This window comes from Mus caroli, chromosome 12 (genome assembly GCF_900094665.2).
Source record: "Mus caroli chromosome 12, CAROLI_EIJ_v1.1, whole genome shotgun sequence".
NCBI classification, from domain to species: Eukaryota; Metazoa; Chordata; class Mammalia; order Rodentia; family Muridae; genus Mus; species Mus caroli.
In genome coordinates, this window is record NC_034581.1 from 7,716,670 (window position 1) to 7,732,944 (window position 16,275).

General features: G+C 41.3%; 2 protein-coding genes and 1 pseudogene across 2 annotated transcripts; all 3 read right to left on the bottom strand.

Annotated features, from left to right (window-relative positions):
* Positions 1-589: 589 nt before the first annotated feature.
* Positions 590-1,651, bottom strand: LOC110307219 (vomeronasal type-1 receptor 4-like). Its single transcript, XM_021179497.1, has one exon. It carries the CDS (start codon positions 1,573-1,575, stop codon positions 637-639), a length of 939 nt encoding a protein of 312 aa, XP_021035156.1. The 5' UTR covers positions 1,576-1,651; the 3' UTR covers positions 590-636.
* An 8,904-nt stretch (positions 1,652-10,555) lies between these two features.
* Positions 10,556-11,469, bottom strand: LOC110307452 (annotated as a pseudogene).
* A 1,990-nt stretch (positions 11,470-13,459) lies between these two features.
* Positions 13,460-15,229, bottom strand: LOC110307247 (vomeronasal type-1 receptor 4-like). Its single transcript, XM_021179524.1, has 2 exons — positions 15,138-15,229; positions 13,460-14,471 (listed from the first exon to the last, which is right to left on the bottom strand). Exons 1-2 carry the CDS (start codon positions 15,227-15,229, stop codon positions 13,460-13,462), a joined length of 1,104 nt encoding a protein of 367 aa, XP_021035183.1.
* Positions 15,230-16,275: the final 1,046 nt, after the last annotated feature.

Genomic DNA, 16,275 nt, shown 5'->3' on the forward strand with positions numbered 1-16,275 from the left:
GGATACTTACAGATACTTTGAAGTAGTTTAAAATATTCTGAAAGTATTAACATTTAGAAAACACATGGTTAAGTACAAGAAATGGTATTCCTTGGATAAACAAGATTACAACACTATTAATTTTTGTAAAATTTACAAACCTCATCTTTATGCTTCCAGCCATGGTAGTAGTAATACTAGTTTTACACACCCTTGCTAGACCCATTTTCTCACTGTTGGAGAGATGGCTCAATACTTAAGAGCACTGTCTAGTCTTCCAGAGAAGCCAGGTTCAATTTCTAACAGCCAGACATTGGAACAGAACAATCCCTGTAACTCCAGTCTGTCACTAAATATTTGATGATCTCTTCTAGTCTCAACAGGTACAGAGCATGCACCTATTTTACAGTTATAAATACAGGCAAAATATTCATATGTGGTAAACTAATACAAAGAGAAAGGTTTTTTTTAACCCTTCAAGAGTGGCAAATAGAGAGTGAGATGTCTATATCACTGTAATTTGCTAAGGTCTTTCTCACTTTCTCTTAGCTCAAGACTGTGAATAACCAAGAATGTCTGAGAATAAACACATGCTTAAAGTACATTGTGGAACTTTGTCTTACCCACAATACTGAACAACTGAGTTTACTCTGACACCTATTGGACATTTAAATGAAAGTGACATTTTCTCAATTTCTCCCACTGAGCATGCCAACAATCAACCAGAAGCCCATCCCTGTGAATCAGCACAAAAGGGCTAAAACTTGCATAACCAAGGGCCAGAAATTCTTGAGTATTTTCCATCAAGGTTTTGTCCCTTGAAGAGAGACTTAAAATTAGAGAAAATGCACAATCTGCCCAGTAGAAGAAAACAAAACAGAGCATCAGAAGGAGGACACTTTGAGCAGCTCTCAGCTCAGGAGGAGTTCTGTAGAGAAGCTTGGAGTTCTGAAGGTAGAAGACATGCTGGTGGTGCTTGTGGAGAAGAAATACCATGTAGCCACTGGCCCCTCCCATGGCGCCCTGAAACACTGCATCTCTCAGGACCATGAGAGGGAGAACAATCCATTTTATTCCCTGACTTTCTTGCATAAAATAGCAATAGCTGTCACTATTCTCAAGCTGTGATATATTAAAACCTGTACCTGTGATGGAATGGATTAGGTTCATACTTATTAAACCATTGAGTATCCAAAAGAATGAGAAGAGTGGAAGGATGTGCCATGCAGACTTTGGCCTGAGCCTCCCCCACCTAGATGCTCTGGGACTGATGATGATGGCCTGGACCACAGTGAGGAGACTGCTGGTGCAGATGGAGAGGCCCCGGGCCACCCTCTCCAGGTAAACAATGCTCTTACAACCTATGTCATCCAGGAAGTTTCTCAAACCAAAAGCTGCTACTGTCTTTTGCAATCCTTTTGTAAGAAGGATTAGGATGTTTGTAAAAGCCAGGTGGATCAGAATAACATGTATGGGTTTCTTCTCAGGACTTCCCCACCAACTGAAGATATAATTCACAGAAACAAACATGTTTCCCAGAGTGCCAAGCAGTGTCATGGAGGGGAAAATAATTTCTTTAATGTACTTCAAAATCATTTCTTCCTTCCTAGGTAGAAAAACTTGTATCCAAGTTGCAAAAACATTTTGAAGAAAATCTTCAGAATGTTAGACCCCGTTCTAAATAGAACATTTTGCACAGTAGCATTTTTTGGAGCTCACAAAGCACTCATGGGCACAGGTAATATTGCAGCTTAAATCTGTAAAATTTCTCCTATTTCTTGTGACCTTTGGGGTATTTTTTATGGCCTGGCTGGCGATGTTGGTAACTGGTACCTATGCTACCTAAGGACTCAGCTATACCACTCCTCACATATACCCAAAAGATGCTCTGACATATAACAAGGACACATGCTCCATTATGTTCACAGCAGACTTATTTATAATAGCCAGAAACTGAAAACAACCCGGATGTCCCTCAACAGAGGAATGGATACAGAAAATGTGGTATATTTACACAGTGGAGTACTACTCAGCTATTAAAAAGAATGGCTTCATGAAATACTCAAGCAAATGGATAGAACTAGAAAATTTCTTTCTGAGTGAGGTTATCTAGTCTGTAAAGAACACAAGTGGTATATAGTCACTGATAAGTGGATATTGGCAAAAATAAATAAATAATAAAAAAATTTTAAAGTTCAGAATACCCACCATATAACTCACAGACCATATGAAACCTAAGAAGAAGGAAGACCAATGTGTGGATACTTCAGTCCTACTCAGAACAGGGAAGAAAATAATCATAGGAAGCAAATGGAGAGCAGGATCTGGAAAGGAGAGAGAAGGGGGAGAAAAAAAGGGAGTCAAAATCAGTTGTGAGAGTAAACACGCCCAGGAAGAAGAAGTACAGAAGGTCAAGAATTTAAAAGGAGGTATGTAGGAGTAAAGCATGGGGAACTGGGAGTAGCAATTAGAAGGTTCTAGATGCCAGGGACCCAAGAGCTTCCCAGGCCCCAACAGGGGTAACATTAGCTGAAATACCCAACAAAGGGGAGAAAGAATTTGTAGAGACCATATCCAGTGGATAGGTACTCCATTCTAGCGATGGGGCCACCCACCCATGTCAAAAAGATTAATCCAGAATTGCTCCTGTCAAAAGGAAATGCAGGAACAAAGAGTGGAGCAGAGACTGAAAGAAAGACCATCCAGAGACTGCCCCACCTAGGGATCCATCCCATCTGCAGACCCAAACCCAGACACTATTGCTAATGCCAAGAAGTGCCTACTCACAGTTTCCTGGTATATCTGTCCCCTGAGAGGTTGTGCCACAAAGCCTAACCAATACAGATGTGGATGCACACAACCAACCATCAGACTGAGCATAGGGACCCCAATAGAGGACTTAGGGAAAGGAATGAAGGAGCTGAAGGGGCTTATAACCCCATAGGATGAACAACAATATTAACCAACCAGACCTTCCCCCCCCCCAAAAAAAAGCTCCCAGGGTTTAAACCACCAACCAAAGAGTACACATGGAGAGACCCATAGCTCCAGTTATATATGTAGCAGAGGACTGACTTATCTGTCATCAATGGAAGGGAGCCCCTTGGTCCTGTGGAAGCTCAATGATCCAGTGTAGGGCAATGCTAGAGCACTGAGACAGGAGTGGGTTGGTGGGTGGGTAGGGAAGTATCTTCATAGAAGCAGGGGGATGAGGGAGGGGATAAGGGGTTTGTGGAGGGAAAACTGGGAAGGGGGATACTATTTAAAATATAAATAAAATAAAATAACAAATAAAAATTTAAAGGAGATTATTTTTTGAGATTTACTAGCAAAATTGACTTCTTCAAACTTGTTTGTGTAAGTATTTGTGTGTTAGTCTGTGTTTGTGTTTGTGTTTCAACATGCATGAATTATCCTTGTTACCTCTGAGAATTATTGATTTGAATTCCAAGTTTCCCAAGCTAAAATTTCTTCCTCTGTTTCTCATTCCTTTTCATCATATTTCCCCACCCAATTCCCAAAGCCTGAGGTTCATGCTAAACCTGGCTGTCTTCCCCATATCACACAAAGACTCTGGGAAACCCTGCTAGTCAACAGCTGCAACATGTCTCTCATTTAGTAACTTTATTTTCCACATCTATCTTCTTTTGTTCGATATTCCTTTCACATCTGCATTTTGATGTGTCAACAATTTCTATAATGGCATTTGAATTCAAAGGTTTATAACTTCAATTTCTACATCTTAATATGTTATGTTTTTTATATTGATCATTATTTGATTTCCCTCTGTATGAATGTTTACTAGATACTTTTAAAAGGTAGTCCTTGATGTGCATTCAAGTTGTATAACTTTTCTGGGTAAAACCTCAGTTAGAGCTGAATCACCAGAAGATGTCCTGAAAAGCCTCTTGTGTGAAAAATTCACGTAACCACCAGGTTGCACTCAGGGACAGTGCCCTGTAGAAACCTGGGATGCTTCCTAGGAGAGCTGGTAGGAAGGTTTCTCTGATTCCATTGGATGACTCAGTGCATCTGTGGCCCCAATGAATGATCTCAGAGCACCTAAGGAACCATGGAGCAGCTCTGGACAATATACTACTATGGATGAGGGGGATGGGGAAAGGGGATTCATGAGGTGTTAGCTACTGCCATTTGATGAGTGTAGTTTATGAGTTAAGAGCTCTCAATATGGCTGCATGCAGCACAGTAGGTTAGGCCATAACATTGTGAGCAGGGATTCTCCCATCTGAGAGGTCATGGTGGCATTTGCCTCTGTGGGGCCTTGTGAGCAGCAGTTATGTCAGTTTGCTTTACAACCTGCTTCTCCTCCTGTTTCTTTTCTAACCTGTTTGTCAGGCAGTCTGCTTTGTTCTAAGTTAGAGACATAGCCCTTCTCACCAACGTGGTACTTAACCTAGTTGGGTATTATTAAAATTTAGCAAAGAGACATCAGTATTTGAGAAACCCACAATCAGGACTGTTGAATTCATTTCTTTGGAGATTTTTCAACTGTTAACCCTGGAGAATATGAAGGAAGGAGTGTGGCCTTGGCTCTCATGACAGGTTCAGTTTGGTACTCCTTCAGTGTCTGTTGAGATGTTTCCCCTTCTCTGATATGCAGGTGCCTTTGTTCTAAATCAGTCCAACTGAATCTAGGACTTAGACCTCAGCAGGATGTTATTGTTCATGTTGTGGAGCTACATTCTCATATCTCAGATATTTTTAGTAAGCTTTGGGTACCATTTCTAGGATGAAAGGAATCTAGCTTCAGTAGCTCCACAGGTTTTTGTGTTGTGAGGACTTGGAATGCGTTTGTTCCCTGCTTTCTTTCCTGAAGAAACTTCTAACAAGTGATTAATTTCTACTGAAATCAACTATCAGAAGATAGAGAGGTGTCTCATCTCTCCCATTATTTGGGAATGCTAAAGGAAATTAATTTAAAAGACAGGATGGACTTCTGTTTAGATAGATGGATGCTCCCATGATGGGTTAAAGCTCTAAGACCCTGGGGTAGATTATATCCATTCGTCTTGATTTTTTTTTAAAGCAAGCCATCAAACAATCAAACAAAACAAAAAAGATTGTGGCTCTTTGTTGCTTAGCACTTGGATAAAGTTAAGATGAGCTGTTCCAAGATGTGCTAGTTCACAGCCTGGATCCTCCTAGCAGGGATTCTCAAGATGGTCTTGATAACTGTTATACTTAGTGGTTTACAGTTTTCCACATGCTGCAGACATACAATGACTGAAGTTGAGAAATGTATGTATAGTACTAGGTGATAAAATCAAGAGACTATAAAAGTGAATCCAGAAGGAAAACCGTCAAGCTCTTCTCTTGTAAGAGAAAATATGTGCAAATACTTAAATAGTGGAAATGCACCAGAAATGAAAAATATAAACTTTACAAACACTACTGAGTCTGTTAGTATCTCAATGCTGGTAAATGTGGACCTAAAAATTTTATTTTTGTATTTTTTATCTTTTTTGTTTTTTTTAGAGAAGTCTGCTTCTGCAAACCATTGAAAAACAATTATTTTGCTCAATCTCCCTAGTGCTGATGTTCCTGAGATGTCTCAAATTTATGATAGATAGATGGAAATCTTATATATCATACTGATTCCTCTAATGAATGGTAAGCAGGTAAAGACCCACCCAGAGCTCTGTTCCAATTCCACCCTGAAGATGGACAACAGTGCCTCAGCATTTCTGTCCCATTTCTGTATCCCCTAGAACTCATCTCCTTTGATCTTTCTGAAGCCCCGGATCAGCCTTGTTAGAGTCAGAAGGAAAGTGGAAGGCACGAGGCTCACAGAGCCTCTCAACTACTCCCTGTCTTAATCAGACAGGGTCTTCAGCTTTAATGCATCTCTCCATGGCACAGCTGAGGGCATCTAAGATCTTACCTCTGTGTACTTACCTGGACCTCCGTGGTGCAGACAGGCTCTGGAGCAGCTCTGGGAAGGTAACACTTGCCAGGTCATATTTGTAGTATCTGGATCTGTGGGGCTCTTGGCTGCCATCAGGAACTGTAGACTTCAGGTTTCCTGCTGTCACAGTGTCAGGGGGAAGGAAGGCCACTGCAGAGCCTCAGTCCCTGAAGTACAGTTTCCTTCTCTCTCTCTCTCTCTCAGTTGCAACATCTGTTTTGCTCAGAAGTTATTTCCAGCTTAATTAGGCTTTAATTATTTTGAGAGGAAGGATGTGAGGTGAGAAAGTGAACAACTAACCAAGTTTCTGTGTACTGAGTTTCTCGCATCTCCAGAGGACTTTATGTATACTCATTTAAGCCTGCTGCTTTCTGCTTCAGTTTCTGTGAGCTTTTATGCTCCTTGCTTAGTTGATTCAGAGGGCCTGTTTCCCTGGTAACCTGTGGCCTCTCTGGCTCTTACAATGTTTCTGCCTCCTCTTTCAAGAGATTCCCTGTCCTCTGAAGTGAGGGATTTAATGGAGACCTCCCATATAGATTCGCTTTCTGCCTAAAATCCTGCTGTGTGTTCTCTGCAGCTGGGGGAAGCCTCTCTAATGACGACTAAATTACACACTGCAGATAAGAACACAGAAGAGGAGGCAAAAACTTAGGAAAATAACTAAAATGCGTCCGGTTTTACTTAAGGGCAGACTTTTTTCACTAGATTTACTAGCATCCACAGACCTAGGGTAACCCCAATACTGCTGGTCTTTAAAAAAAAGGAGTCATTTCGTTGATACTTTTCACAAGTTTTTGCCACCATTGCTTATATTTTTCAGGCAGGACAGACTGTAGGTAAAGATTTTGTGCCTGTGTTGCTATCCATGTTTCTCTTTCTGAAGCCTGGAAGGGCATCTTCCCACACAGAGGTTGTAAGAAAGCATGAGATATAGCTGTCTCTTGTGAGACTATGCCGGGGCCTAGCAAACACAGAAGTGGATGCTCACAGTCAGCTATTGGATGGATCACAGGGCTCCCAATGGAGAAGCTAGAGAAAGTACCCAAGGAGCTAAAGGGATCTGCAACCCTATAGTTGGAACAACATTATGAACTAACCAGTACCCCGGACCTCTTGTCTCTAGCTGCATATGTATCGAAAGATGGCCTAGTCGGCCATCACTGGAAAGAGAGGCCCATTGGACTTGCAAACTTTATATGCCCCAATACAGGGGAATGCCAGGGCCAAAAGAATGGGAATGGGTGGGTAGGGAAGTGGGGGGGGTATGGGGGCTTTTGGGATAGCATTGGAAATGTAATTGAGGAAAATACGTAATAAAAAAAGAAAGAAAGAAAGAAAGAAAGAAAGAAAGAAAGAAAGAAAGAAAGAAAGAAAGAAAGAAAGCAAGCATGGGATCCTCTGAAAGAAGAGTTATGGGAAGTTGTGAATCAACATGTGGGGGCTACAAACCCAACACGAGTCTTCTGCCTGACTATCAAGTGCTCTTAATTGTACCGTTAAATATGGTCTGCTTTGTCACTGGGCTCAGGGTGTTTTGACTGTACTTAACCCACGCCAGCTCTGGGCGGGTGTTGGACTATGGGACGCCGCGGGACATCACTCCCAGGGTGGAGGACCTCAGTCTGAGCTCCTGAGGACAGTCATAGCTGGCTGGGGTTCCCCGCCCGAGACTACAGAGAGGCCAGGGCCTTCTGGTTCTCAGACTTTTGGGCACCAAGGCACCACTGAAAGCAGCCAAAGAGCTGAGAATGGAGTGTGGGCCCGCTGACTGGATCTAGCCCAGAGTGGAGGAGAAAAGTGGAGCACTCCAACTGGGTCCCAAGGGGAGTAGTGCTTAGCTTGGTCGGTGGCTGGCTTGACTTGGTGGTCATGTCTGGCCGCACAGAGCAGCCTTCTGTGGCTCTTTAGGTGAAGGCCTCCTCTATTGCTCCCCATGGCGGACCCCAAGTTTTAAGACATTTATTGTCATGGCGTAAAATGAATGAGTACAACTGTACCCCAGTTCTCAGGGTGAACTTGAGGTTGAATACCTTTTGCAGGGAGGGGTGTCTGGGAAGGAAAGCTTAACTGGCTAAGCCCTCCAGGACTATTAGGTACCTCATTAGACTGGAGATCTGTCTTGAGGCTACATGACCACATGTCATGTCCTCTACCTGTGCAGGGACTTGGGGCATTGCCCTTTCATGACTCATAGCCTCATGCCAGGAGCTTAGTGTCCAGGAACCAGGCGAAACACCTACCATCTCTCAGGGTCACCAGGGTTTCCAGTCTGTACTCATCCAGGAACCAGACTGCCTTTCAGGAAACTACACTTAATTGCTAAACCATATCTCCAGCCACACTAGCAAGAATCATTATCATTCCCATCCATATTGAATAAAAGCATGGCTGAATAGAAACCCAAGTTCCCAGAAGAATTAGTTCTGTGAATTTATTTGTTTCATAACAATTCCTTCATCCGGTACTCATATTTTTTAAACAATTTTTATTGGATATTTTCTTCATTTACATTTCAAATGCTATCCAGAAAGTCCCCCTATACACTCCCCCTGCCCTGCTCACCAACCCACCCACTCTGGCTTCCTGGCCCTGGCATTCCCCTGTACTGGGGCATATAACCTTTGTAAGACCAAGGGGCCTCTCCTCCCAGTGAAGGCCAACTAGGCCATCTTCTGCTACATATACAGCTAGAGACATGAGCTCTGGGGGTACTGATTAGTTCATATTGTTGTTCCTCCTATAGGGTTGCAGACCCCTTCAGCTCCTTGGGTACTTTCTCTAGCTCCTCCATGGGGGGCTCTGTGTTCCATCCAATAGATGACTGTGAACATCCACTTCTGTATTTGCCAGGCACTGGCATAGCCTCACAAAAAACATCTATATCTGGGACCTGTCAGCAAAATCTTGCTCGCATATGCATTAGTGTCTGTGTTTTGGTGCTCATATTTTTATCCTGTTCATGTTCTCCACACATGTCAAGAATGTATCATTTTGTTGTGCTAGTCTCTTTAATTCCTCTCAGACAAAGGTTTTCTGTGCAATGTCAGTGTATATCAAAACTATATACACAGAAAGTTTGTGGTATATGTCTTTTATTTTAAAAAATGCAAGAAAAATATAGGAAATAAACATTCTAGAATGAAATGTGCCAGATGAGACACTGACCCCTCATTCTTGTCCATTACTAACTAGTGACAAAGATTGCAAAATCTGCACACTCTTGAGGTCTCTGGAGAAACAGCCCTTCTCCACAAGGATGCCATAAGTTGGACAGTATTTAGATGTTTTAAAAACCCATTTATATCTCCCAACCCACAAAAAGGGCTGTTGCATACTTCACCCCTCCGTTTTTTTGAGAGTTTCAACTTTTGACTAGAGAACTGTGTATTTGGCTCCCCTGTCAGACACTGGGACTCCTTCAGTGACTGTTGAGATATTTCCATTTCTTCTCAGGTAGAAGGGCAGTAAGCTGTTGGACAGCTTTGGTGAACAGCCCTTTGCAACCTCTTGTCCCCCAGGAAAGTTCACACACAGCAAGGATAGGTGCCTCTCTGGGAATTCTACAGCAAAAGAAGACTGGAAGACTCATGGTTTGTATACATTTGGATCCTCTGATTCCTTATGGTCCAGGTATTGTGGAGTCCTTAGAACTCAATACACTCTTGTCTGATAAGGGTACACAACATGGGCTTCAGCAAAGACCTTCTCTCAATGCTTATAGCTCCTTGCCTCGATGTTTGCTTGTAAATACCATGTGCCTGAACAGCAGTATTGAGGATGAAGCTCTAAACTCTGGAAGCAAGGCTAGAAGGCAAGGACAAGGTGTCCTAGCAAATGCCACATTTTCTGTGTAGGCACTAAGTAGTGAACAGAAGTGGGAAGCAGATGTTTTGGTACACTGTACTTGAGCTATTTCCACGCCCCTGGACTTAGGACTGTTGCTCTCACCTGGAGCTTTTTTTCCAAACCACAATGTCAATCTCTGAAAGATAACATTTCCCCTGTGTTTTCTTATTTATTTTGTGACCACATATCAATGTCTTGACTGTGTCTAGAATTGTTTAATGGGGTTTACTCTTACCTGTTCCTTAGAGATTTATACCCAGCGATGCTAAGCACTTACTAGCTGGAGTGAATTGGCTTCTCTCCCTGATCATCTCCACTTTGTAAGTGACCTTCAGATAAATTATGCTTCCTAAAATCCTTCTTGTTGACTTGATCATTGGTTTAGAACAGCCTCTTACACATAGTAGGTGCTTTGAAATAAGTAGAGGAGTCAGTGATGGTGGAAGAGCAATGGAAGAAACAAAAATTCTGGAAAAGTTTGGAGGTTCTTACAAGGGTAAAACTCTATCAAGTGGAAAAATATTCTAATTTCAGGTGACTGGATGCTCTTCTGCATTTCATTGTGTAGGATGCACAAACCTAAACTGCAACATTGCAATTGTGGGATGGTAGGATAGTTAGCATCCGTGTTCACATGCTAGAGCCTGATGTTAATTATCTATCACCAGATGTCTGTAAAATATTAAACATATTGTTTTAATAAATTTGTTGCTGTGATGCATTAAGAGTGCTAAAGCAAACCCATTCCTGTGTATATAGCATTACACCATAAATAACGTGGTAGAAAAAGGAAGTTTTTATAGCTCAGGGGACACAGCAGGGCTTCGCAATGCAAACATTGCTGATGATCAGGACAAAGGCCTGAGACAAGCATAACTAAGTACTAAAAATGCTTTTATATTTAGTATTATAGAATCGTGCATCACTGTGGAACCTGTGTAGAAGAATAAAATCAAATGTGCCCAATAGAAGCAAAGGGAACAGGTCATCAGAGTGAGAACCCTCTAGGTCACTCTGATATCTGACCTGGAATTGTTTGCAGACCTGGAGCTATGAAGGTAGAGAACACAGACATGATGTTTGTACAGATGGAGATCCATAAACCTACTGCTCCAGCCCATCAGACCCTGGGAAATAACATAAGGAAGAGCCATGAGAGAGAGAGAAAAAAAATCACTTAACTCTGTGCCTGGATGGCAGCATATAGCAATACCCAGTAAACATCCCAACTACCGACCTATGTGCTTTACTGCCTGCTGTGATATAGTGCAGCAAGGTGGAGCTTATCAGGCAATTAAAGATGCAAAGGAGAAGCAAGTCACAAAAATGCCATGGAGTGAGTGGTTAGAGCTTTCTTGAAAGGGTGGTCCTGGGACTGATGGTGACAGCCTGGACCACGCTGAAGAAACATGTGGTGCAGATGGAGAGGGAGGCCATGGGCAACTCTTTCTAGATAAACTATAGTTTTACAACCAACATTACCTAGGGAATTTCTGAAATAAAAAATTGTGGCCATATTTCTGACCCCTTTACAATAAATAATGATTGTGTTTACAAAAGCCAAGTGGATGATAATAAGATCTATATTATTATTCTCAGAACCCATGATGAAAGCATACACATGTCTCACAAATAAGATAATATTCCTTAAAATCTCTAAGTCCAATAATTGAAATAAAATTTATTCTGTGATTCAGGTCACTTTAAGTCATCTTCATGCCCAGAAATTGTACAATCCTTTTGAGAAACACACTCAAGTAACTTGATATGGTTGAAACCTGTGGGGTTTCTGTTTTTAGAGGGATAATCACCAGCATATTATGAAAATGCACAGAATTATTTGCTTGTAAATACCTTTCTTTTGTTCTTGTGACCTTCCCTCACCCCTTTTTTTCTTCCTCTGACATGGAGACGATATTGACATTTAGGCTTGAACACCATGCTGATGCCTTCACAGAAGACTTCACAGAAGTTCTATATGATCCCCATCTCTCAATTTCTTTTTATGAGAACATTCCAACAAAAAGCAGCATCAGTCAATTTCTAAGCCATGATATTGAACATCACCTTAGATGTCTCCCTTCTCAGATCTGTTTTACTATCTGGTACAAACTCATCCTTCAAGTAAGTATTGACCTAGCAAAAATTGTAGCTCTCAAGAAGTATAATACTTGACAAATGAAAAAAGGACATGCCTATTACTATTGTAAAGTACATCCATGATGAACCCACTATGTTTATAAGAAATTATATATGGCAGATAATTTTTCAAAATAAGGTATATCTCTACCACTAACTACACTACAATATCATGTTCAATGTTTATGTTAATATTTTTTGATAATTTGTCCATCGGATTATTAGAACCATTTCAGTAACATTGCGTTGATCCTATTTAAGAAATTAAGCAAGGAACCCTTCGTTGAAATAAATGTAGAGTAGGATCCAACTCTTTGATGATCAGGAACGAGGTAGTGCTGTGGAGAGCACCTGGGCATTAATAAAAGGCAGTGACTAACAAGCCTCAGTCTGCTTCACTCATTTATTAATTCATCTTGAAAAAAAAAAGGCAACTCCACATTTTAAAATCAACATAGGAACTATAGACAAATTGTAAATGAAAGTTCACTGTTTATTTGTTATCTAGTTTGTCTCATATCTGCAATCTTTATTCCTGGAGAGATCCTTCAGGAATATAACACCAATGAAATGTTTCAGTGCATTTAACTTCTGTGGCTGGTGCACTGGGCTCCTCTTGATTGAATGCACAGTACCTATCATTCTTTCATAGTTCTATAAAAACTTTTTTATGGATGGATAATTACAGATACTTTGAAGTAGCCTAAAATAGCTCCACAGTACAATATTTAGCAAGCAAAAATTAAGGTAAAAATATATGAAAATTTTGAACTAGCTAATTACCTTACTATGAATTTTGATAAAATTTATGAACTTTATCTGCATGTTTCAAGTCATGGTAGTAGCAGTGACAGTTTTACAGATCATTTAAATGATTTTTTTAGTGCTAGAGTGATGGCTCAGCTGCTAAGAGCACAGGCTGGACTTCAGGGAACCCAGGTTCAATTCACAGCAACTACATATTACTTCAGTACCATCCATTAAATCCAGTCAGTCACAGGGCATTTGGGGATCTCTTCCGGTCTGTACAGACCTCAGGCATTCACATGCTACATAGTCATAAATGCAGGCAAACTATTGATACAGAAAATTAATACAAAAAGATGTTTTATAAAGTCCCATAAAGAGTAGCCAACAGAGAATGAGATTTCTTTTTTTTTTAAATTGGATATTTTATTTATTCACATTTCAAATGTTATCAGCTTTCCCTTTCCCAGGTTACCCTCCAGAAACCCCCATCCCATCCTCCCTTTCCCTGCTTCTATTAGGGTGCTTGACCACTCATTCACCCACTCCCAACTCCATGCCCTGGTATTCCTCTATACTGGGGTATCGAACCTTCCCAGAACCAAGGGCTTCTCCTCCCATTGATGTCCAACTAGGCCATTCTCTGCTACAAATGCAGCTGGAGCCATGGGTCCTTCCATGTGTTCTCTTTGGTAGGTGGTTTAGCCCCTGGGATTTCTTGATTATTGCAATTTGCTAAGATAAACCTCAGTGCAAGGCTTGAATAACCAATATTATTGTTTGAGAATAATACATGCCTAAACTGCTGTATGGGATTTTGTCTTACCCACAATAATGCAGAACTGAGAGTTTCTTCTTCCTTGTTGAACATATAAATAAGAGACATTTTCTCAATTTCTCCCATTGAACATGCCAACGTTCAACCAGAAGCCCATCCCTGTGAATTAGTACCAGGGGACTAAACGTTGCATAACCAAGGGTCAGAAGCTCTCGAGGATTTACCATTAAGGTGTTGTCCCTTGAGGAAAGACTTAAAATTAGGGAAAAGGCACAATCTGTCCAGTAGAAGAAAACAAAACAGAGCATCAGAAGGAGGACACTCTGGGCAGCTCTCAGCTCAGGGGGAGTTCTGTAGAGAAGCTTGGAGTTCTGAAGGTAGAGGACATGCTGGTGGTGCTTGTAGAGAAGAAATACCATGTAGCCACTGGCCCCTCCCATGGCACCCTGAAAGACTGCATCTCTCAGGACCATGAGAGGGAGAACAATCCCTTTTATTTTCTGACTTGGTAACATAAAATAACAATTATTGCTATCACTCTTAAATTGTGATATATTCAGTCTTGTACTTGTGATGGAATGGATTAGGTTCATACTTATTAATGCACTGAATAACCAAAAGAATAAGAAGAATGGAAGGATGTGCCATGCAGACTTTGGCCTGAGCATCCTCCATCCAGATGTTCTGGGGCTGATGATGATGGCCTGGACCACAGTGAGGAGACTGCTGGCGCAGAGAGAAAGGCCATGGGCCACCCTTTCCAGGTAAACAATGATCTTACAGCCTGAGTCATCTAGGAAGTTACTCAAACCAAAAGCTACAATAGTCTTTGGCAGTCCTTTTGCAAGAAGGATGACAGTGTTTGTAAAAGCCAGGTGGATAAGAATAAGGTGTACGGGTTTCTTCTCAGGGCTTCCCCACCAACTGAACATATAATTCACAGAAACAGACATGTTTCCCAGAATGCCAAGCACAGTCATGAAGAGAAAAAGTATTTTCTTAATTAACTTCAAAATCATTTCTTCCTTCCTTGTGTGCAGGATGCAAATACATTTTTTTCTTTTTTTCTTTTTTTTTAATAATAAACCCGTTAAAAAATGGGGCTCAGAACTGAACAAAGAATTCTCANCTGAGGAATACCGAATGGCAGAGAAGCACCTGAAAAAATGTTCAACATCCTTAATCATCAGGGAAATGCAAATCAAAACAACCCTGAGATTCCACCTCACACCAGTCAGAATGGCTAAGATNAAAAANTCAGGTGACAGCAGATGCTGGCGAGGATGTGGAGAAAGAGGAACACTCCTCCATTGTTGGTGGGATTGCAAGCTTGTACAACTACTCTGGAAATCAGTCTGGCGGTTCCTCAGAAAATTGGACATAGTACTACTGGAGGATCCAGCAATACCTCTCCTGGGCATATATCCAGAAGATGTCCCAACCGGTAAGAAGGACACATGCTCCACTATGTTCATAGCAGCCCTATTTATAATAGCCAGAAGCTGGAAAGAACCCAGATGCCCCTCAACAGAGGAATGGATACAGAAATTATGGTACATTTACACAATGGAGTACTACTCAGCTATTAAAAAGAATGAATTTATGAAATTCCTAGCCAAATGGATGGACGTGGAGGGCATCATCTTGAGTGAGGTAACACAATCACAAAGGAACTCACACAAGATGTATTCACTGATAAGTGGATATTAGCAAATACATTTTAAAGAAAGCATCGGTAATGCTGGACATGGATCTGAACAGCACATTTTGCATGAGAGCATTTTCTGGTGTTTAAGAGGCAGTGGTGGATGCATGCTGCATGTGAGGTTTCAGAAACATCTCTCTTCCTGTGGGTTCTAGGTTAACCTGTGCTAACAAGTGTTTGGTATTTGATTGCTATGTAAAATTTTTAAAAGGTTTTTGATTTGACAGCTCTACACTAGTAAAACTGACATGTTCAAGTTTGTGAGTCTGTCTGTCTGCATTTATGCATTACCCTCATTACCTCTCAGCATAGTTGAATTGTACTTCAAGCCTTCCCAAACAAAATTTCTTCTTGTTTCTCCTTGTATTTCTTCATATTTCCTCACCCAGTTCCCAAAGCCCAAGGCTCATGCTGAACCTGTCTGCCTTCCCCACATCACACACAGACACTGGGAAACCCTGCTGCTCAACACCTGCAGCATCTCTCACACTTAGTTACTTTACCTTTCACATCTCTCCTCTTTGTTCTATATTCCTTTCTTATCTGCATCTTGATTAGCACAACAATGTCTAGATTTGTGTTTCGCTACTAAGTTTGTATCTTGTATTTCTATATTTTAATATTTTAAAAGTTTAGATATTGACCATTTTGTGATTTCCCTCCATACAAATGATTACTGGGTACTTTTTAAAGGCAGTCCTCTATATCAAGCAAATTGAATAACCTTCTGCGTAGGGCCCAGCAGTTAACCCTGAATTACCAAAAGATATCCTGAAAAATTCATTTAACCACCAGGTTCCAGGCATGGAGGATGTCTAGCTGAGCTCTAGAATGCTTCTGGAGATACTGGGTAGCAGAGAGCTGTGATACTAGGGGATGTCTTTAGTGCATGTGCGAGGCACATGAGTAAGTTACCTCAGGACCTCTAAGGGAGCATGGAGCAGCTTTGTACCAGTGGCTGGTAAGGCAGATGGAAGAAGGGGATTGATGGGGTGTTAGGTGCTGCCATGATGTACTGGCTAGTTTTGTGTCAACTTGACACAGCTGGAGTTATCACAGAGAAAGGAGCTTCAGTTGAGGAAATGCCTCCATGAGATCTGGCTGTGGGACATTTTCTCAATTAGTGATCAAGGGGGAAAGGCCCCTTGTAGGTGG